This window comes from Salvelinus alpinus, chromosome 22 (genome assembly GCF_045679555.1).
Source record: "Salvelinus alpinus chromosome 22, SLU_Salpinus.1, whole genome shotgun sequence".
NCBI lineage: Eukaryota > Metazoa > Chordata > Actinopteri > Salmoniformes > Salmonidae > Salvelinus > Salvelinus alpinus.
This window is the reverse complement of record NC_092107.1, coordinates 1761258-1783044: the sequence shown is the minus strand read 5'-3', so window position 1 is coordinate 1783044 and position 21787 is coordinate 1761258. Positions and strand designations below refer to the sequence as shown.

Sequence of the window (21787 nt, the reverse complement as noted above, 5' to 3'; positions counted from 1 at the left end):
CAAAGAGGAAAAGGCGAATGAGGGATAACTGGGCCCAAAATCTGTCTTCTCCCGCAGGTGGCGTTTTTTCGCTCACCAAGCGAAGATATTTTGTATGGAGGTCATGAAAAAATGCATGACTTATTTGATCGAATATAAGTTTCGTAATCATTAGGGTGTTAAGAGTGTACTGATATAAGTAGGATACGTGACATCACGGCAATTTTGAGGGAAAAAAACGGTTATATCGGAGTTGTGTCTCTTATTCACACGCGTATCTGCCCTCTCATTGGCTAGAATGGTCCCACCTGATCTTGCCTACTCCCGACTGCATTCCCTTTTATAAGAAATGTATTTCCATTGTTTTAGCGGCCACTTTTGTATCTGCTCAATATAATGGATAATCTGTGATCATATCCATCAATTTCAGCCCAGGAGTGGTGTGTGCGTTTCATCCGCTAGGTGGGGCACTTTTCTCTTTGTTTACCCCGCCCAAAAGCCATTACGTTAGTTTCCGACGTTGCTTCAAGTCTGAATCGAAGTAGGCTAGCTAGATATCGCCAAGCGTACTTTCCATATTTCTCTATGTTCAAATAAATATTCTGTACATAGATAGTCTTGTAAATGTATTATTTTTTATTTTTTTAATAATCCGAAAATAATTTTCATAGCAATCAACGACAAATGTTGGATCGAAATCTTCGCCTCATCCAGCGTTTATAAATCAAGCAAATAGCTACTTGCTAGCGATTTAGCGGCTACGTTAGCTATCTAATCGGTTAGGGAGCTAACAAGTGACAATTCACAAAGGTAAACAAACCAACCGCTAGAAGTTGAAGGGTGGGATGTGGATATCATTTATGTAACCTGCCGTGTTTTTTGCAAAATGGACCATGGAGGACCTTTGCAACGCGAGGACTGTAATATCGTTTAACGAGATGAGAAATACAGCGACATTCCAATAGCAACGTCGCTACTGAAAAACAATACCAATCCTGAATCCCTCGTCCATTTACATGGTGAAAGCCACCCGTAAAGGCCTGGTGTTAGTTTTTAAGATAGCTAACTGCCCCTAGACCATCAAATCCACCTTTGTGCAGTAGACTGCAACAGCCCGTGCCCTGGAAACGTCACCGTTGTCACAGGTTTGTTTTTACGTTTTCTAACTCTTGGCTAACTACATGTATGGCCTGGTCAAACGTACGTTAGCTAGCTAACTTACCATAGGTAAGGCTGCGAGTTAACGTTCGCTAGCTGTGATGGCTAACGTTAAATGTAAAAATGTTTTATTCCCTCTTTTGTTTGATCGTGAGTTGACAAAGCTACCAACGTTAGCTAGCTAGATAACTATGTCTACCAACAAACTAGCTAGATGATTAGCTCTGTAGGTACTTAGTAGTGGACTGGTGTCTTATGGTAACGTTAGCCTAGTTAGAATAACCACCCCTCTTACTTGTTAGCTAGGTAACGTTACTACTAATATAGCCCCTCCTAGCCAGAGCTTGGCTACTAACGTAACGTTCTGCTTTTGTGATCAAATCAAGTTTTTTTTTTGGGGGGGGGGGACAAATATCTCTCGGTAGCTAGCTGGGCTGGTTTCAGAGTATTTCGTATTATTCTGTACGTAAATCCGAGACACCCCATTTAGTATATGTCACGTTTCGTATGGTATGTATTAATTTGTGGATGTCCAACACCCATTTCGTATGATATGTTACGAATTCTGGCTAGGTGGCTAACGATAACTAGCTTACTAACATTAGCTCGGCTATGGGTTAGAGTTAGGGATTCAGTTTAGGAGTTAGGTTAAAGGGTTAATTAAGGTTAGGGGAAGGGTAGGCTAAGTAGTTACAAAGTAGTAATTAGTTGAAAAGTTGCGAATTAGCTAAAGTTGTCGGTGATGAGATTTTAAGTCTCAACCTTTGGGTTGCTAGACGTTCTCGTTATACGGCCAGCCCATCCACCGCGACCAACCGCTTGACTTTAGTTTTTTCCTTGACCATCTGTCTTATTTCACCATACCAAGCGTAACATATTATAACTCATTTGAACGCTTCGGATTTACATGGACTATGTTACGTCTAGTCTATTTATTTATTTATGTAAACCTAGCTACATAACAACTAGGCATTGCAAGTTACAGTATATACCCACCACTCAGGTGGTCATTGCAATACTGGGATGGTTGGATGACAGCTGTTATTACTTTACCCTGTAACAAGCTGTATTGCAAGTCATCACATATTATGTATTGTGTTAAGAATACATGACAGATTCCATGGAGATTATGTAGTCTTTTTGTTGTTGTTGTTGCTTCAAGTCAAATACACTCATAGATTGACTGGGCAGCTAGGCCTAGATGTTGGCTTTATCAAACTTACACAGATGTTGGCTGAATGGTCAGGATAAATGTGCATGCATACTGCATGGAAGTTCTTTACCATAACCTGTGTTGATGATGCTGGTAATAATGTGCTCTACTTTCACTTCACCATGAAGCTGATTATCTTGCATTATGATTAGCTGGCCTAAATAAAGAATATGCATTAGTGTGTTGTACAGAGACCATCTTTACAATGTAGAAGGGCAATTCCACGGTAACCGAGTGATATTAGCTAGGTTTCTATCCAATTTGGGACAGTTTCATATGAATATTCAAAAATTTGCATTAAAACAATATTCACATTTTAACACCAGAGATGTTTCCATCAAATTGACTTGTTGCAGATAAAAGGCTGTATAAAAATACCCTTTGCAGTTAAATGTCCATGTATGGAATAAAAAATTAAAGTGAAATGAGATTCTATTGTATTTTTAACTCTACTGTTTTGTTTTCTCACAAAAAAATGTTTGCATTGTATAATGAGTGCACTCCCTGGTATTGGCACTTGCACTAGATAATAGAGCTATCTGCATGCTATTGGCGAGAGCACTTGTATAGCCTACATCAGGGATGGGCGACTGGCGCATGGCCCCCTGTTTTGTAGGGCCTTGACCCCCAAAAAATGTTTTTGTTACTCAGTCTAGGCCTCAACTTACTGTTGACAATTAATAAAAGAATACACAAGGTGACATTTTGAACATTTTGAAATTTGGTTGTGCATCGGTCACTCATTTAGCCCATGTCAGCAAAATGTTTTTAGATTGGTAAATTAGTCTAGGGGGTAGCTATCTAAACTTGTAGTAAGCATGGTTGAAATACCAAATAGGGTGGAGCCTATTGATCATTAGTTAACATATTCAAAACTGCAAACAAAACTGCAAACACCCTATGGGAAAATGACTAGAATTGCATTAACTTAGTTATGAAATTGCGTAGAATTGCAGCAAACTTGCTTTAAACGGCAACATTATTTCTATGCCCCATGGCAAAATGTGCAGAATTGCAGGACATTAACTAAAATGTATTTTTTTTTAAACCTTCGCTGTCACGAGGTGGGCCAGTAAAATGTTTTAGGATGTGTGTACGCAGACCCACGAGCCACTGGGAAAGGCAAAGTGGGGTACCTAGTCAGTTGTCCAACTGAAATGTGTCTTCTGCATTTAACCCAACCCCTTTGAATCAGAGAGGTACGGGGGGGCTGCCTTAATCGACATTCATGTCTTCGGCGCCCGGGGAACAGTGGGTTAACTGCCTTGCTCAGGGGCAGAACGACATATTTTTACCTTGTCAGCTCGGGGATTCAATCCAGCAACCTTCCGGTTACTGGCCCAACTCTCTAACCACTAGGCTACCTGCCGCCCCTCTGCGGCCCATTATGAGTTCTGTTTTTCGGGGCCGGGAGGAGGGCGCCATCAAAGTTGCCCATCCCTGGTTTACATGATGAGATTAATATTATGGACAAAAGAGTGAGAATTCTTTTGTCAAACGTGGACTTTAATGCAGGCAAACTTAAATTAGTTTAACCAAAATTTTACCAGCATGTCAAATGTGCAACCAGAGGAAAAAAACTCTAGACCACCTTTACTCCACACACAGAGATGCATACAAAGCTCTTCCCCGCCCTCCCATTTGGCAAATATGACCACAATTCTATCCTCCTGATAATTGCTTACAAGCAACAACTAAAGCAGGAAGTACCAGTGACTCGCTCAATACGGAAGTTGTCAGATGACGTGGATGCTACGCTGCAGGACTGTTTTGCTAGCACAGACTGGAATATGTTTCGGGAATCATCCAATGGCATTGAGTATACCACCTCAGTCATCGTGTTCATCAATAAGTGCATCGATGATGTCGTCCCCACAGTGACCATACGTACATATCCCAACCAGAAGCCATGGAATACAGGCAACATCCACATTGAGCTAAAGGCTAGAGCTGCCGCTTTCAAGGAGCGGGACACTAATCCGGACGCTTATAAGAAATCCCGCTATGCCCTCAGACGAACAATCAATACAAGATTAAGATTGAATCCTACTACACCGGCTCTGACGCTCGTTGGATGTGGCAAGGCTTAAACTATTATGGACTACAAAGGGAAACCCAGATGCGAGCTGCCCAGTGACGTGAGCCTACCAGACGAGCTAAATGCCTTTTATGCTCGCTTCGAGGCAAGCAACACTGAAGCATGCATGAGAGCACCAGCTGTTCTGGATGACTGTTTGATAACGCTCTTGGTAGCTGAACTTTTTAAACAGGTCAACATTCACAAAGCCGCGGGGCCAGACAGATTACCAGGACGTGTACTCAAAGCATGCGCAGACCAACTGGCAAGTGTCTTCACTGACATTTTCAACCTCTCCCTGACTGAGTCTGTAATACCTACATGTTTCAAGCAGTCCACCATAGTCCCTGTGCCCAAGGAAGCGACGGTAACCTGCCTAAATGATTACCGCTCCGTAGCACTCACGTCAGTAGCCATGAAGTGCTTTGAAAGGCTGGTCATGGCTCACATCAACAGCATCCTCCCGGATACCCTAGTCCCATTCCAGTTTGCATGCCGCCCCAACAGATCCAGATGACACAATCTCAATCGCACTCCACACTGCCCTTTCCCCCCTGGACAAAAGGAACACCTATGTGAGAATGCTGGTCACTGACTACAGCTCAGCGTTCAACACCATAGTGCCCTCAAAGCTCATCACTAAGCTAAGGTCCCTGGGACTAAACACCTCCCCTGCAACTGGATCCTGGACTTCCTGACGGGCCGTCCCCAGGTGGTAAGGGTAGGCAACAACATGTCTGCCACGCTGATCCTCAACACTGGGGCCCCTCATGGGTGTGTACTTAGTCCCCTCCTGTACTCCCTGTTCACCCAAGACTGCGTGGCCAAACACAACTCCAACACCATTAAGTTTGCTGACGGCACAACAGTTTTAGGCCTGATCACCAACAACGATGAGACAGCCTATAGGGAGGATGTCAGAGAACTGGCAGTGTGGTGCCAGAACAGCAACTTCTCCCTCAATGTGAGTAAGACAAAGGAGCTGATCGACTACAGGAAGAGGCGGGTGGAACAGTTCCCCATTAACATCGACTGGGCTGTAATTGAGCAGGTCGAGTGTGTTCAAGTTCCTTGGCGTCCACATCGCAAATTAACTATCATGGTCCATACACACCCAGGCAGTCGTGAAGATGGCACGACAAAACCTTTTCCCCCTCAGGAGACTGAAAATATTTGGCATGGGTCCCCAGATCCTCAAAGTTCTACAGCTGCACCATTGAGAGCGTCCTGACTGGTTGCATCACTGCCTGGTATGGCAACTGCTCGGCATCTGACCGTAAGGCGCTACAGAGGGTAGTGCGTACTGCCCAAGTACATCACTAGGGCCAAGCTTTCTGCCATCCAGGACCTATATAATAGGCGGTGTCAGAGTAAAGCCCATAAAATTGTCAGACTCCAGTCACAGACTGTTTTCTCTGCTACCGCATGGCAAGCGTTACCGGAATGCCAAGTCAAGGACCAAAAGGCTCCTTAACAGCTTCTACCCCCAAGCCATAAGACAGCTGAACAATTAGTCAAATGGCCACCGGACTATATACATTGACCCCCCCCCCCCCATTTGTTTTGTACACTGCTGCTACTCGCTGTTTATTATCTATGCATAGTCACTTCACCCCTACCAACATGTACAAATTACCTTAACAAACCTGTACCCCCGCACACTGATTCGGTACCCAATGTATATAGCCTCTTTATTCTTATGTTATTGTTACTTTTTATTATTTTTGTATTTAATTTTTTGTTTTAGTTTATTTGGTAAATATTTTCTTACTCTTGAACTGCATTGTTGGTTAAGGGCTTGTAAGTAAGCATTTCACGGTAAGGTCTACACCTGTTGTATTCGCCGCATGTGACAGTTCGATTTGAACTGCACATTTTAGTGGCCTTTTTTTGTCCCCAGCACAAGGTGCACCTGTGTAATGATCAGCTTTTTGATATGCCACACCTGTCAGCTGGATGGATTATCTTGGTAATGGAGATAAGGGGGATGTAAAAAAAAATTGTGCACAAAATTTGAGAGCATTAAGCTTTTTGTGTGTGTGGATTATTTCTGGTATCTTTTATTTCAGCTCATGAAACATAGGACCAACACTGTCCATGTTGCGTTTATATATTTTTTCAGTGTACCTTATGTACTTTTCCCTGTTGATTTGTTAGGATTTGGATAATGCTGACACTGATGCACCTGAGAGAGAACCCTCCTTCTGTCTGACACAACGAGCTGGATTTAACACGCCCTCCCCTCAGTACCCCCATCTCCTGCACCTGAACCATGTGAGGGCCCCTCGCTCTACTTTGAGGGGATCCCAGGACTGTTGTGTAAAAGCAGCCGCTGAGCAGGGGCCAGAGTGAACCTGTGTGTGAGCAAGCAGTCTTCCCCCTAACCCCCCACCCACATATTCCCGCCCCCCTTCCCGTTGGGAACGCGCCATGATGTTCCGAGACCAGGTGGGCATCCTGACGGACTGGTTCAAGGGCTGGAACGAGTGTGAGCAGACGGTGGCGCTTCTTTCCTTGCTGAAGAGAGCGTCTCGTACCCAGGCCCGCTTCCTGCACATCTGCCTGGAGCACTGGCTGGCAGACTGCACTGAGATCCACATCCTGGAGGCTGAGGCCAACAATGCAGGTAGTTAATGACTGCAGATTTCTGAAGGATACATTTGAAACCCTATTGGATTAGCCATGTTGCATTACTGGAACACCCTATCTTAAAGTGTAAAAACCTTGTAACAGATAGACCTACAACCTGTGAAAATGTCTTTTACATGTAATTAACTACCCCTCTGTCCTTCCCCTCTCTAGACATTGTGAGCCAGTGGCACCAGGAGCCCATGGAGAAGGCGGTGTCCCTGCTGCTGTCCCACCTACCCCTGCTGCAGCCCCGCAACAGCGAGGCCAAGTGTGAGTACATGAAGCTGCTGCAGAAGGTGCTGAGCTATACCATCGAGAGCAGCCTGTTTGTGGAGGAGAGCAGACAGCTGCTGTCCTACGCCCTCATCCACCCGGCCACCACCCTGGACGACCGCACCTCGCTGGCCATGTGGCTCAACCACCTGGAGGAGCACCTCTCCAGCGGCTACCCAGCGCCCTCCTCCCGGCCCCCCTCCGGGCCCTACCACCCCCGCCAGGGTTCAGATGAGTGGCCGGGCTCCGCGGAGGGCCTGGACCCTGGCCACGGCTGGCTGGACAAGCCCCCCTCCTCCAGCTCCTCCCCTGCAGGGCAGAATGGACACATGTCTTTCCAGGGTGGGATGCTCTCGCCCATCAACAGCAACAACGCAGGTCAGTGGCTCACATCTCCTACCAAGCCAGACTGAGGGAGAGAAATGGTCGAGGATATGTTGTCGAGGTGATGAGGAATATACTAAACATACAATATAGCTTTTTGTGGTTATCTCAGTTATGTAACCATGCTCAACTATTTAGTGTGTGATCTTTGTCATGATTGTCACGTCTTTGTAAATAGTCTCTCTGTATAGGCCTTCGTTAAAGGGATGGTTTACTGCGATTATCTATAACATCCTGCCCCTCCTGTGTCCCCTGCCAGGCATGGGTCAGATGGGCCAGCCCAGTCCTCTGAAGAGGTCCTTGTCCCTGATCCCCTCCAGTCCCCAGGTCTGTGGCGCAGATTGGCTGAGCCAGGACGACCTGGGGGGGCGACAGGCCTTTGACCACGCGCCCCTGTCCCCCCAGAGTAGTGTTGCATCCTCAGGCAGCGAGCAGACTGAGGACCAGGGCTCCAGAAACACCTTCCAGGAGGACGGCAGTGGCATGAAAGGTCAGGTCAACCATAACACGCCAGGGGTTCAAAGCGGTTACATTGTTGGTATTTTCTCTGGGAAAAGTCATGACATGCCAATGGCTACTGCACTTGGCAATGGTGGAAATGCCTTTTCAGTGGGATGCTATAGAGTGTTTCAGTTGTTTTGTTTGTGTGTGCTCCAGATGTCCATGAAAAATAAGTAGGACAGCGTTCTCCAACAAATAGATCTGATGTGTTTATTTTGACATGCACTGCACAGATGCGTCAAGCATTCCACAGTAGTGTCTATTATTTGTTAGTTTTATCCTTCTCATTGTTCTTGGACTAGAGTTACAAGGACTCAACAGGAGAAGAATAACAACTTATGAGCATGTTGTTTTTCTACTTTGTTTCAGATGTGCCCATGTGGCTGAAGAGCCTTCGTCTTCATAAGTACGCAGCACTTTTCTCCCAGATGACTTATGAGGAGATGATGATTCTGACAGAGCACCACCTGGAGTCACAGGTTTGTCATCGTTTGTCACAGGTTGGTCAGCTTCTCTTGTTAGTCCTCTCTTTCCCCTGCCTTCCTCATCAGGGCTGAATAGATATGGCCTGCGTATTGTCCTCCAGCATAGTCATACCTCAGCACTCAATGAGCCCTGAAATGAAGCATCGCTGCACCCTACAGTTATACACAGCCTCCCCGCGCAGATAAACCATGCTGTCTTGGCTCTGCTCCATAGCTTTAATGAAACCGATGGTGATCAGGAGTGTTATTTAGTAACTGGATGTCCGTGTTGCTGTGAGCAGTGATTTCTCCTTTTAACTCTTCGTCCAGAATGTGACCAAAGGTGCGCGGCACAAGATAGCCCTGAGTGTCCAGAAGCTGCGAGAGAGGCCAAGCGTTCTCAAGTCCTTAGAGAAGGTAAACCACATGCTGTCACCACTATTATTTTAAAAGCATTTCAGATGCATTTTTACCTGGTAATGTTGTTCTCAACAACTTAACTGTTAGTTTCTAATGAAATGTAAATGACCATATCCACTATAATAATCACAAATAGTGTAGATATGGTACCACTCACATTTTCTTCAAATGAAAGTTGAGCAACGAGTTCCATGACAATTTCCTGTCACACCTCAAGACAGCTTTGCTAATAAGATAATGCTATGATTGATCCAACAGGATATACTGGAGGGGGGCAACCTGCGTAACGCCCTACAGGAGCTACAGCAGATTATCATCACCCCCATCAAGGTCTACAGCTACAGCCCTCCCAGTGTTTCCCACAGAGATATGGAGCGGACTGGATCCCCCTCAGAGCACTCCAACCCTGGGGAGGACAAGGACCTGGCCCAGGAGGGCTTCCACAACCCCCCTCCCTGCGACGGGGAGTCCTCAGCCACACCCATCTCAGACCGCGACATTGCTGGCCAGTTCACGCGTGTCATGGGTAAAGGTAAAAAAGGACAAGGCTTTTACATGGCTGAGTACATGTCTATTTGGACGATTGTTGAGCTTGTTTGTTGTTGATGTGCTGGTGTGTTTTGTTTGGAATGAGTGTTGGAGGGGGTGTGTGTGGGTGTTATGTAACATTGTGTGAACCTCCTGTCCATGTTTTGGAGGGGGTGTGTGTGGGTGTTATGTAACATTGTGTGAACCTCCTGTCCATGTTTTGGAGGGGGTGTGTGTGGGTGTTATGTAACATTGTGTGAACCTCCTGTCAATGTGTTGGAGGGGGTGTGTGTGGGTGTTATGTAACATTGTGTGAACCTCCTGTCCATGTTTTGGAGGGGGTGGGTGTTATGTAACATTGTGTGAACCTCCTGTCCATGTGTTGCAGTGTGCACTCAACTACTGGTGTCCAGGCCGGATGAGGAGAATATCAGCTGTTACCTGCAGCTCATTGAGAAATGTCTGACACATGAGGTGAGACCCCGCAGAATCACATCTAGAAAATAAACATTTCGACCTTTTCACATACAGCTAGCTGGTGGTTTAGGCTGCAAATGATGTGTAACAACACCTACAGCTCCTCTCAATGGTATGTTACGTAGAGAACTTTCACTGCACTAAGAAAGAAATAAAAGGTTTATTTTTTTGCTGCTATGTTTGAACCATTACCAGGAGTTCAAACACCTCGCTCTCTCTTTCTCACTCGCCAATTAAAATATGTATCTCAACTGGGGTGAAGTATTTGATGTCTCTAGCTAGCTGTTTGAAATCATCAGGAGCAGGATTTCACTCTCTCTGTTACCTCTCAATTTCTCTCTCTTACATCTCTTATCTCTCTCTCTCATTCTCTCTCTATTTCAGGCTTTCACAGAGACTCAGAGGAAGAGACTGGTCTCCTGGAAGCAGCAGGTTCTCAAACTGCTCCGCCTGTTCCCAAGAAAAGCCATGCTGGACATGCCTGTGTACCGACAGAAAGGGTAAGATAACTGGACTTCTCTTCTCCTTTTGATCTATCACTCTTCTGTCATGGCAGCTGAGAGTCTCTCTATCCATCTACACATCCATCTGGATGTCCCACAGGGCTCTGTCTGATAACTGTTCTCTCTGCCTCCTCTAGCTGGATTTCCCACAGGGCTCTGTCTGATAACTGTTCTCTCTGCCTCCTCTAGCTGGATTTCCCACAGGGCTCTGTCTGATAACTGTTCTCTCTGCCTCCTCTAGCTGGATGTCCCACAGGGCTCTGTCTGATAACTGTTCTCTCTGCCTCCTCTAGCTGGGCATATGGTTCCAACTCCCTCCCCACAGCAGGCTCTGTGAGTGCTGGGGGTCTGGCGCGTAGGGGGCAGAGGTCATTCCAGATGCCCCCTCGTGGCCTCACTGCCGGGCGCATGGGTCTCCTGAGTCCAGGTGGCATCGGGGTTGCCTCCCCACGCCACACCCTCACCAGCCCCACACTGCCAGGCCACGGCAGACAGGTTAGTCATAGGATGGGATGTCATATAGTCTGGAGGCATTGAATACAGCCACTGAAGTTCACATATAAAAAAAGTCAGATTCATTCACAAGATAATACATTTTCTAAGAAGTATTTGTCATTGAGGATTGCAGCTAGTTAGCCAACATTAGATTTGACAATAGATTATATTGATCTACATGTTATTATACCCACATAGTGGTGAACTATCCTTAGACAACATTTGTTTTGACAGATTAACAAGTGCAACCACAGAAAGTGTTAACAGGTTAATCAATGCAATACCCAGGGCAACACGTGGGTTAGGCACTGCATTTTGATATGCATTGGTTCATTATCATAGCTGAAAGAGTCTCTGTAATCATCGTGCTGGGAAGACTAACACGGTGTACAACATGTTTGATGAGAGTTGATGTTCTGTTGTCTCTGTAGAACCTGTGGTTTGCCAACCCTGGGGGCAGCAACAGCATGCCAAGCCAGAGTCGCAGCTCCGTGCAACGGACCCACTCACTCCCTGTCCACACCTCCCCGCAAACCATGCTCCTGTTCCAGCAGCAAGGTAGGATCCTAGCACCCCCTTCCCCCAAATATTACCCCAATCACTTCTAAATCAAATGTATTTATAAAGCCCTTCTTAGATCAGCTGATATCTCAAAGTGCTGTACAGAAACCCAGCCTAAAACCCCAAACAGCAAGCAATGCAGGTGTAGAAGCACAGTGGCTAGGAAAAAACTCCCTAGAAAGGCCAAAACCTAGGAAGAAACCTAGAGAGGAACCAGGCTATGAAGGGTGGCCAGTCCTCTTCTGGATGTGCCGGGTGGAGATTATAACAGAACATGGCCAAGATGTTCAAATGTTCATAAATGACCAGCATGGTCAGATAATAATAATCACAGTGGTTGTAGAGGGTGCAACAGGTCAGCACCTCAGGAGTAAATGTCATTTGGATTTTCATAGCCGATCATTCAGAGTATCTCTACCGCTCCTGCGGTCTCTAGAGAGTTGAAAACAGCAGGTCTGGGACAGGTAGCACGTCCGGTGAACAGGTCAGGGTTCCATAGCCGCAGGCAGAACAGTTGAAACTGGAGCAGCAGCACGGCCAGGTGGACTGGGGACAGCAAGGAGTCATCATGCCAGGTAGTCCTGAGGCATGGTCCTAGGGCTCAGGTCCTCCGAGAGTGAGAAAGAGAATTAGAGTTCTAAACATCATATACACTGTCTTACACATACCTTGCTCAAATCTCTATTCCCACTGTCTTTTTACACATACCCTCCATGTCTCACTGCAACCTTCATTCACATTTCCTTTAATATCCCAGCGACATCTCCTTCCAAACCCAATCATACACGGCCTTTATACATCTCACCCACAGCCTTTAAACCCAATTTTACACCGGCTTACGCATCCCACCCACATCTCCATACACACCGCATTCACACGGCTCCATATCTAATGCATCTGTCAGTTTTTAAAGTGTGATTTAATGTCCAGATATAGTACACACAAGATAACTGAGTTACCTGTCTCTCCTCTCCCAGAATGCCAAGTTCCAGGTGCAGACCTGGAGATCAACCCTACCCTGGAGTCACTGTGCCTCAGTATGACAGAGCATGCCTTAGGGGGTGAGTGAAAACACACGCCTTACACTCCCACATGCAACTTCTTGGAAGTATGACACTGATATTTAAAACCACATTTAGGTTATTGAAATGTGTCATTTGGATTAGGCAGAGAGTGAAATAACGTTATGATTTGAAATCATAATACATGTTTATTTTTTTCATCAATTTTTTCCCAATCCTCCTTCCTGTAGATGGAATGGACCGAACATCAACAATATGAAATTAAAAGCAGTGAAAGGAAGAAACCAAACTGACACTTCACTTCAACTGAGGCCTGTTCAGTTCCTCTTGCCCAGCACAAAAATATATGCTTAAAAAAGAAAGCGAAATGGTCACTACAAAACGACAACTAACAGTGTATATGTTCTCTGATATTTTTCTACTTTATTATACTTAACTGAGTTTATTATAAATGGAATACAGATGACTATTATATTACAGGAGGGAGAAGAGGTTACTTGTGCAACTTGCTCAATGTCTTCTGCAGGACTGTGACATTAAAAGGAGCAGATTGATGCTCTGAGTGTTGAGCTTTGAGAGGAACATGGAGGATTGGTGCTGTTTTAAGGGGGTTCTAACTTAAATGTTTCTCCCCTTTTCCTCCCAGAAAAAAATCCACGCAGAGCCACGCCTCACACCCCCAGATACTTTAACTGTATGGTCAGGGTCTCCCAACCAGGAGTAAGGCACTTGGCCTCCCAATTGGGCGCTAGAACAGAAATGAATCACACGCATGACCAGCCTGTAGCACGGCTCTGATCCTTGAACACAATTACAGCTGTCTACACAACCACCCTACCCTGCTACAGCCAGAGCTAGTTAGGCCCTTACAGTAGACACACCAACACCCTGGCTCATTCCCCTCACTTACCCAACATGGGTATTACTGGCTCTGACACCTACTCACCTCTACTAGGCCAAAGAGAAGGGCTCTGTGTGAATACCTATGTTAGACTGATGTTTGGAGTGGCCAATGTGACATTAGACATGGTAATTGTTAAAACAATGGCGGTTTGAACGTAGCATGCCAGCTGCAACTTGTCCGCATTGATATTTTTGCCCTTCTACAAAAATGATGATGAATCTCATTTGCAAGTTAAGGGCAGAGGGAAAACCCCACAGGGTTGAATAAGGACTGGTATGGTTTCTTCTGTGGGGGCTGTGAGAACTTGCATTGGTAAAGAAAATGAAAAAAATCCAAGGGGAGCTGTTAGTGCATGTGTTTTCAAGTAGTTACCTCCCTATGTTATACTGGGTGAGGAAGCTTAATGAATTCATCTTCTACCCTGAGGCCCCAATATGACTGGTTCTGAAAAATGCAAAGGAAGCACCGTCTCTGCCACTCAGAATGAACCAGTACCCACCTCCTCACCCTGCCCTCTCCTCAACATAGCCTGTGTGGAGATCTGCGGAATCATACTTTTTAAGTAGCCAGAATAGATTCCCACCCTGCGCTTTCTTCCAGCTGCACTGGGGTTGGACAGCCTTCCTGTTTAGATTAAGCCACAGTGGAGCCGGTGTGAGATATGGCTCGGAAAACGTACCTCAATCCAGGGATGAGAAATGCGATGTACTCTGAATTGTCCCATTATCTCAACTGTTACATCAAATATTAAACAACTGATCGTTTTTAAGTAAATTGACGTTTTCGTCGTCCTGCTAGCTAGCAGTAGCCACAGCAGCTATTATGGACTGGCATGTCGCGTTGAACGACGAAGGAGCTGATTGGCTGACACTGCCATTCCAAAATGGCTGCTGTGGCTTCTGCTACCTACCAGGATGATGAAAAGCGCAGTTTTCCGTAAAACCGGCAGTCGTTCAATATTTTCGGTGTAACAGTTGGGATAATGGGACAATTTGGATTACAACGCATTTCTCATCCCTGGATTGAGGTACGTTTTCTTAGCCATATCTCACGTACGGCTCCGCAGTGGCTTAATCTAAACAGGAAGGCTGTCCAACCCCAGTGCAGCTGTAAGAAAGCGCAGGATGGGAATCTATTCTGGCTTATATTTTAAGGTGCTTGAAATGTCCTGTTTGGGTCTCTTTTTGTGTTCCAGTTGTAAAACCCTAACACTTATTTTGTGGTATCAGTGTTGAATCAGAAACTCTTATACAACCTGTCTTTGAATGTGGCAGAGCGGAGGTGCATGTATGTATATGGTCTTAACGTTTGGATCACCTTTGGTTGCATCACGAGGCAGGGATATCCATTCGCATTTTATTTCTGCAGAGCCATAGCTGGTCTATTTGTTTAGTAAACATGGTTATTTACCAGCATGACTTTTTCATATATATTTTTTTTTTACTACTCCCTTCATTTTAAGAACTTCTGTGTTTTTTCTAGAATTGCATGTTTTCACCCACACTAATTGAACGATTGTTGTAGATATTGAGAGAGTGCAGTGTGGCACAGTCAAGGTAGTGCTTAATCTCTACAAATCCTCCAGAGAGCAGAGATGATGGGACTGGAGTTCAATGTTGATACCTCCTAATAGCATTGTTTACCTCCCTCTGGGAGTGCCCATTTCATGTTCTGTGATGTGTAATGATGGGTCTGAAAATAAGACTGTTGGCACTTCAGTGCTCGTAAATATGCTGTCTCCTCAGTATGTAAGGCCTAAAGCATGTAGCTAAGCCTTCTACCACATGAGAGGGCTGTGTAGAGAATGACAGATGCCTTCTACCCCCTCAGTTCAGCTGCTTATCTACTCGCTGTAATCATGATTCTCACTAGACTAGATAGTGAGTGAGACCTGTATGAGGGTATGTTGTGTACCCTTTGCTCTGCGCTCCTAAAGTTTTTGAGTGGCAAGTGAAGACTGATATTGCCTGGCCTTGTGGGTTTGAACTGTCAGATGCCGCAGGCTGATTAACAGTTGATGTCACCTGAAATGCACAGCGACAGCTTCCTCTCTCTGATTTGGCTATTGAGCCTGTGTAGTGTCCTAGTCATGGTTTTCCTCTGAGCTGGCTCTTGGATAGATATGACTTTATGAATACATTAGATTAATTCCCACAAAGAGTAGAATGGTTAAAAAAATGTTCACAAATTTCAGGTTTAGATAGGCAACCAATGATCTCAATCTAAGCTATTAAACTGATAATTGATACTAGCATGCCATGTAATATGGCTCATGTAATATGGCTCAGGTTGTCATTTCCTATCCCTGTCTCAATACATACAATGGCACCTGAAGTAATTCCTCCACGTAAGGGGTAGACAGTCCCGTTGTAGAAAAGTCTTAGTTCTTTAGGCGAGGCTAAATTGAGTTTGCACATGCCAGTGGTTTAGGATGCAGAGGGGGATGAAATGGCCAATCTGAGTCATAATACTATATGTGCAAGTCTAGCCCAACACTAACAACGGGCCAAGGAATATGTTTACCCCCGTGTTTACATTTCAGTGAAGCGTGAAATTGGTTAGAAAATGCACTTCGTGGGTCTGGCTTTATTTTCACATGCCAAGCAGAATTATGAGGTACATAGCCAGCCTGTCATACATGAGACCCCTTTTCCCAAGTGGCCTGTCAGATGTGGTCAATGTCCCTGCCTGGCATAATAAATAAGCAGTACGTTGTAGGCTTTTTTTTGCGTCTCTGTCTTGTACAATTTATATTTAATTCTAATGACTCCCCAAACATTTTTCTAATGTTTTATGAATGAACAGTTTGCATCCCATGCTTACACACGCTACTTTTTTACTGTCACACATTGTTTGAATGATCTGAACTACAGTATTGATCAGATGGACAGTCCAAATAAAAGAGTTACCTTTTTTTGCTACGTGACTCATGTTTGTGGTATCATCAGTGTTTCCTTTTATTCAAAGTTTTGAATATATTATTTAAGACACTTTGCAACAGTTACATACAGCCGTATCATAGGTAATTTATTTATCATACCTATAAGTATGGGTTACAAGTGTGTATGACGTTTGGAATGTGATGATGCCGTCAGTACATTCCATTGCAGTACACTACATGCCTAGCTAGTCAACATCAGGAGACTCACTCAGTCAAAATGTACATGCTACAACATATCAACTGCCTGTGCATTCATCCATTTTAAATACTTTTAATTTGAAATGTGCTGTTTTATGGATTATATTAAGTTACTATGTGGGCTTTTATTTTGAAAAGGATTTGTACTTCCGGGTTGTGAACTTTTCCGTTTCCTAGTTTTAACATTACTTACTAGCTAAACAGCAAAGAATACTGTTTTTTTTAAGGTAAGTAAATTGATCTGATCAAAATGATAACACATTTGCATTACAGTATAACAATACAGGCAAATAAGGAGAGACTTCACGAACATTCTTGTCGAATATTTGTGAGTGACAACCTTTTTTTTTTCTGGATTTTGCCTTCTCCGTTAGCTCAACAAGCAAACTTGTTTCCGTTATCATGAACTATTTTGTTAGTTTTATCTCATTTTAGTTGGTCTTTGTGACATCCTCAAAGTGTTTGTGTTATGAAACAAATGTTCGATATTGTTTTTTTCTGAGGTTAGAGTAAGCTAACGCGTCTTGCTAAAGAAAAGAGGGATGCCTGATATGTTTCAGATAAATGCTAGGCTAATGCTACAAAGCAGTTTAGCTAGCTAACGTTAACTGGCTAGCCAGGGGCACCGCTTCAATCGCATCCAGCTATAAAAGAACGCGTATATCTCCGTTATCAAGGAAGAGAGAAAGTCCGTTATCTGCTATAGGGGTTCTCAAACTTTCTGGAGCCCGGGACCCCTTTTGTGATAGGTACTTTTTCCACCACTGTGAATTACCTAATTGTCATACTTGAGTAAAAGTAAAGATTACCTTAATAGAAAATGACTCAAGTGAAAGTCACCCAGTAAAATACTACTTGAGTATAAGTCTAAAAGTATTTGGTTTTAAATATACTTAAGTATCAAAAGTGTAATTTCTCAAATATACTCAAGTATCAGAAGGAAAAGTATAAATAATTGCATTTAAAAAAAAAAAAAAATTAAGCAAACCAGACCACCGTTTTCTTATTTTGTATTTTTATTTACGCCGGCTAGCCAGGGGGGAACACCAACAGTCAGACATTTACAAATTAAGCATGTGTATTTAGTGAGTGCCATTTGAGGCAGTAGGGATGACGAGGGATTTAATCTTTAAGTGCATGAATTGGACCATTTCGTTGTCCTGCTAAGCATTCAAAATGTAACGAGTATTTTTTGGGGTGTCAGCGAAAATGTAAAAAGTATACTCTTTTTTTTAGGAATGTAGTGAAGTTAAAGTTGTCAAGAATACAAATAGTAAAGTACAGATACCCCCAAAAACTACTTAAGTAAAAAATACTTTAAAACTACTAAAGTACTTTACACCACTGCAAATTCATCAGGAACCCTCTCATAATCAGAACACAATTTGAGTGAGAAAGTATAGGATACAAGGAGTTTTACTATGACGTTGGCAGTGCATGGCGGGACGAACCAAGTCTCGGCCCCTAGGAAGGAAATGTTTTTGCAAATTTTTGATTATTATATTTTTTCCCAGTTTCGAGAATTTTCTGCAATTCTACAAAAAAAATCATGAGGCAGAGAGCCTTTTTGTTGTTGCAGCTTTAAACCTCAAATCCTGCAATTCTACACAGTCGCATGGCAGTTACAAAGCTTGAATTACAGTGCATTTATGTTGTAAAACATTTTAAGGGTAATACCAAGAAGTGTTGAGTTGAACAATGTATGAATGGTGGACTACTGTGGATACCAATATCCCTGCGAGCCTCCCATGCCCATGTTGCCTAGAGTTAAGAACATGAATTATAGATTAAAGGAGCTATATGTATATCTACAGTACTAGTGGAATGATAGTGTTGAACTGTATTTTTTTATTGGCCACACAAAATAGCATTCTTATGGTGCAGCCTTCTTATTAGTCAACAAAAGACGGACCATCTCTTATTAAATTTACTGGAGTCAGCAAATCTCTTGTAAAATTGACTGGGGCTGAGTTTGACACTTACCTTTTGATGGACCCCAGTCAATTTCACAAGGAGATTTGCTGGCCCCAGTCAGTTTGACAACAAGATACAATCTGTCTTTTGTTGACCAATAAAATGGCTGCACCATTAGAATCCATTTTTTTATTTTGAGATCTGGCTGTGGATCCCCTGCCGGACCCCACTTTGAGAACCCCTGATCTACAAGATGGGTTATTGACAATGACTGTAGTTTATTGACTGTACCAACTGTCTTTGCTGTCAGGGTGCAGCAACAAAAAAAATCTTATAAAAAGGTTTACATTGTTTAATAATTTTATTAATAAACAATCTTGCTTATTGGCCGTAGTCTTTTTTAATGTGTATATAATTGTTTGCTCCTAATTGCTGCAGCTAAGAGAAACTATTTTTTGTTTATCTTGTAGCCCCAAGTGACTGATAGTGATGCATGGGACATGTTATTGACAGCCTTTGGAAAGATTCTGAATGGGAGGGCTTGCATCTGAGAACTGACTGCAGCCACAAATCACCAGTCACATTTTCCCTGCAGCCGACCCGACTGCAACTACCATTATTCCAGCCCGTAATTAACCTGACATGTCTCAACCGAAGGAGTCAGGCGATCGTGGGAAAGACAGGGAGCGGGGCGCCCGTCCCAAGGTGAGACAGAGCCGGTCTGAGGAGAGAAGAGATGCTGGTGGAAGAGGAAAGAAAAAAGGCCAGACATCCCGTGAGCAGCAAGCTGCGGAGCGGCCTGTCAGCGATGGGTTTCAGTATGGGGACCTGCTGACTGGTCTGGAGCCCAGGGACCGCTGCTCCTCCTCTCCCCTGAAGGAGGGCAGGAGATGGCAGGGCCTGGAGGGGGTCACTTCACTCAGCCAGGACAGGGGGACAGCCAGGCTGGCACAGGGGACACCTGAGCCACCAGCCAGTGAGGCTGAGGGCAGGGGGGCAGGTGGCAGTCGCACACTCCGCCAAAAGATCCAGGATGCCATGGGGCAGTGTTTCCCCATAAAGACCAACACTCCATCGCCATCATCGTCCAGTTCCACTCAGCAGGTCTTTATGCCACAAGCAGCAGCTGCTGCAGGGGCTGCCTCCTCGCGCCGCAAGATCCACCTTAGTGAACTCATGCTGGACGATTGTCCCTTCGCTGCAGGCACCGAGCTGGCTCAGAAGTGGTACCTCATCAAGCAGCACACAGCCCCCATCTCCACACCTCCTATAGTGGACACCTTGGTGGTCAGCACTAGTGCCTCTGCCTCAAACATGGCTGCCGTGGTGGAGGATGTGGATGACCGGTTGCGAGAGCGCAGGCGCATCAGCATCGAGCAAGGCGTAGAGCCACCTCCCAACGCAGAGATCCACACGTTTGAAGTGACGGCCCAGATCAACCCTCTGTACAAGCTGGGGCCCAAACTGGCCCATGGTATGAATGAGCTTGCAGGGGACGACAGGGCTACCATTCACCAGCAACAGCAGCTGCTTCTCCAGAGGCAACAGCAGCACCAGCTCCTGCTGCAGAGCTGTCTGGACACTCTGGATGAGGTGGTGGCTGTGGCCGCCTCTTCTGCCTCAGCATCTGCCTTGGTCCCTGTCTGTGAGGCTGCTTCTGTCCCTGACCTTGTGGATGACCCTGAGGTCACAGCCAGCCTCCAGCCAACCAGAGCTGCCGTCCCCCAGGCTGAGGGTCCCCCTACTCAGGACGGCTATCGCATCCACACCCAGATCGACTACATCCACTGTCTGGTGCCTGACCTGCTGCAGATCACTAACCTACCCTGCTACTGGGGTGTGATGGACCGCTATGAGGCCGAGACTCTGCTGGAGGGCAAGCCAGAGGGCACCTTCCTCCTCCGCGACTCAGCCCAGGAAGACTACCTCTTCTCTGTCAGCTTCCGCCGCTATGGCCGCTCGCTGCACGCCCGCATCGAGCAGTGGAACCACAACTTCAGCTTCGACGTGCACGACCCAAGTGTGTTCCACGCGCCCACCGTCACAGGGCTGTTGGAGCACTACAAGGACCCCAACTCCTGCATGTTCTTCGAGCCTCTGCTGTCCAACCCCATCCACCGCAACCTGCCCTTCAGCCTGCAGCACGTGTGCAGGGCGGTGATCAGCAGCCGCACCACCTACGACGGCATCAACGTGCTGCCCATCCCCAACACCCTGAAGAAACACCTGAAGGAGTACCATTACAAGCAAAGGGTGAGGGTACGGAGGATGGACACCTGGTGGGAATAACAAAGACCTTCTGGTGGAAGTGAACCACAACTAGGCTACTAACTAAACACTCAATGGAGGCGGGCCTCGCTCAGTGGACAACCAGTTGACTCACTCCATTTTTTTTTTTAATTAACATATACTTACCTACTGCATTCACTGTATACCTAGCTACCTGTTTTATTTATTATTTGCCGTATATGATGTCTTACACTTGTCTCAAACTCTGTGGATATTATGTTAATTCAATTACGATGCACATACACATTTTTCTTTGCGCACAATAAACTTCAGAAGTATCGTAATGAAACACCATGTGTGAGGGGATGTATCAATTCTTTGGGTTGACGTGAACAGAATCCAGGCTGATTTGGTGGATGAGTTATGGAGCACATACAGGTTTAATAATGTGTCAGTTAATTACCATTGCCAAATGTAGGCTACTGGAAACTAACAGATGTGACTGTATATGAATGACAACCTGCTGGAAAACTGCTGAGGACCTGGCTGGTGGTATAAACCATTTGCAATTATTATATATTTTTTTTTTGTGTCATTCCTTTTGAAGGCAAAAGAAAGGTACTGCAGTGACTTTTTGACTCGTCCTAATAACCTTGAATAATCCAATACTTTCCTATATAGCCTATAGTTTTCAGATGTAAACTAAAACTATGGGGTGTAAGGCAGGTAAATGTCTTGAGTTTCTATCCATGTGAGATGTTATTGTTACTTCCTTTCAAATTAGCGAACATTGAAGCCATTGCTGAATGCTTAACACAAAATGAATCAAATTGAATAAGAGTTGAAACCATTTCTCAGTGTTAGAGAAAACAGTGATAATAGAGCAGTTTTGTGTTAGTGCTGAGAACAACATGA

At 44.9% G+C, this 21787-nt stretch overlaps 2 protein-coding genes across 4 annotated transcripts; both read left to right on the top strand.

The window, feature by feature from the left end:
- Positions 1–477: 477 nt before the first annotated feature.
- Positions 478–16516, top strand: LOC139548760 (protein Smaug homolog 2-like). 3 transcript variants are annotated; one of them, XM_071358573.1, is made up of 13 exons: positions 478–789; positions 6585–7053; positions 7230–7709; positions 7975–8205; positions 8586–8716; positions 9011–9097; positions 9359–9632; positions 10017–10102; positions 10490–10605; positions 10902–11103; positions 11535–11661; positions 12642–12725; positions 12917–16516. In XM_071358573.1, exons 2-13 carry the CDS (start codon positions 6858–6860, stop codon positions 12943–12945), a joined length of 2043 nt encoding a protein of 680 aa, XP_071214674.1. In that variant the 5' UTR covers positions 478–789; positions 6585–6857; the 3' UTR covers positions 12946–16516. The 3 variants fall into 3 exon arrangements, with proteins under 3 accessions (XP_071214674.1, XP_071214675.1, XP_071214673.1); XM_071358574.1 differs by having other exon boundaries at positions 478–1124; positions 8586–8695; XM_071358572.1 differs by having other exon boundaries at positions 478–1124.
- A 337-nt stretch (positions 16517–16853) lies between these two features.
- LOC139548761 (suppressor of cytokine signaling 5-like) lies at positions 16854–21221 on the top strand. The gene is made up of 2 exons (XM_071358575.1): positions 16854–16956; positions 19114–21221. Exon 2 carries the CDS (start codon positions 19286–19288, stop codon positions 20930–20932), a length of 1647 nt encoding a protein of 548 aa, XP_071214676.1. The 5' UTR covers positions 16854–16956; positions 19114–19285; the 3' UTR covers positions 20933–21221.
- The last annotated feature ends 566 nt before the right edge of the window (positions 21222–21787 follow it).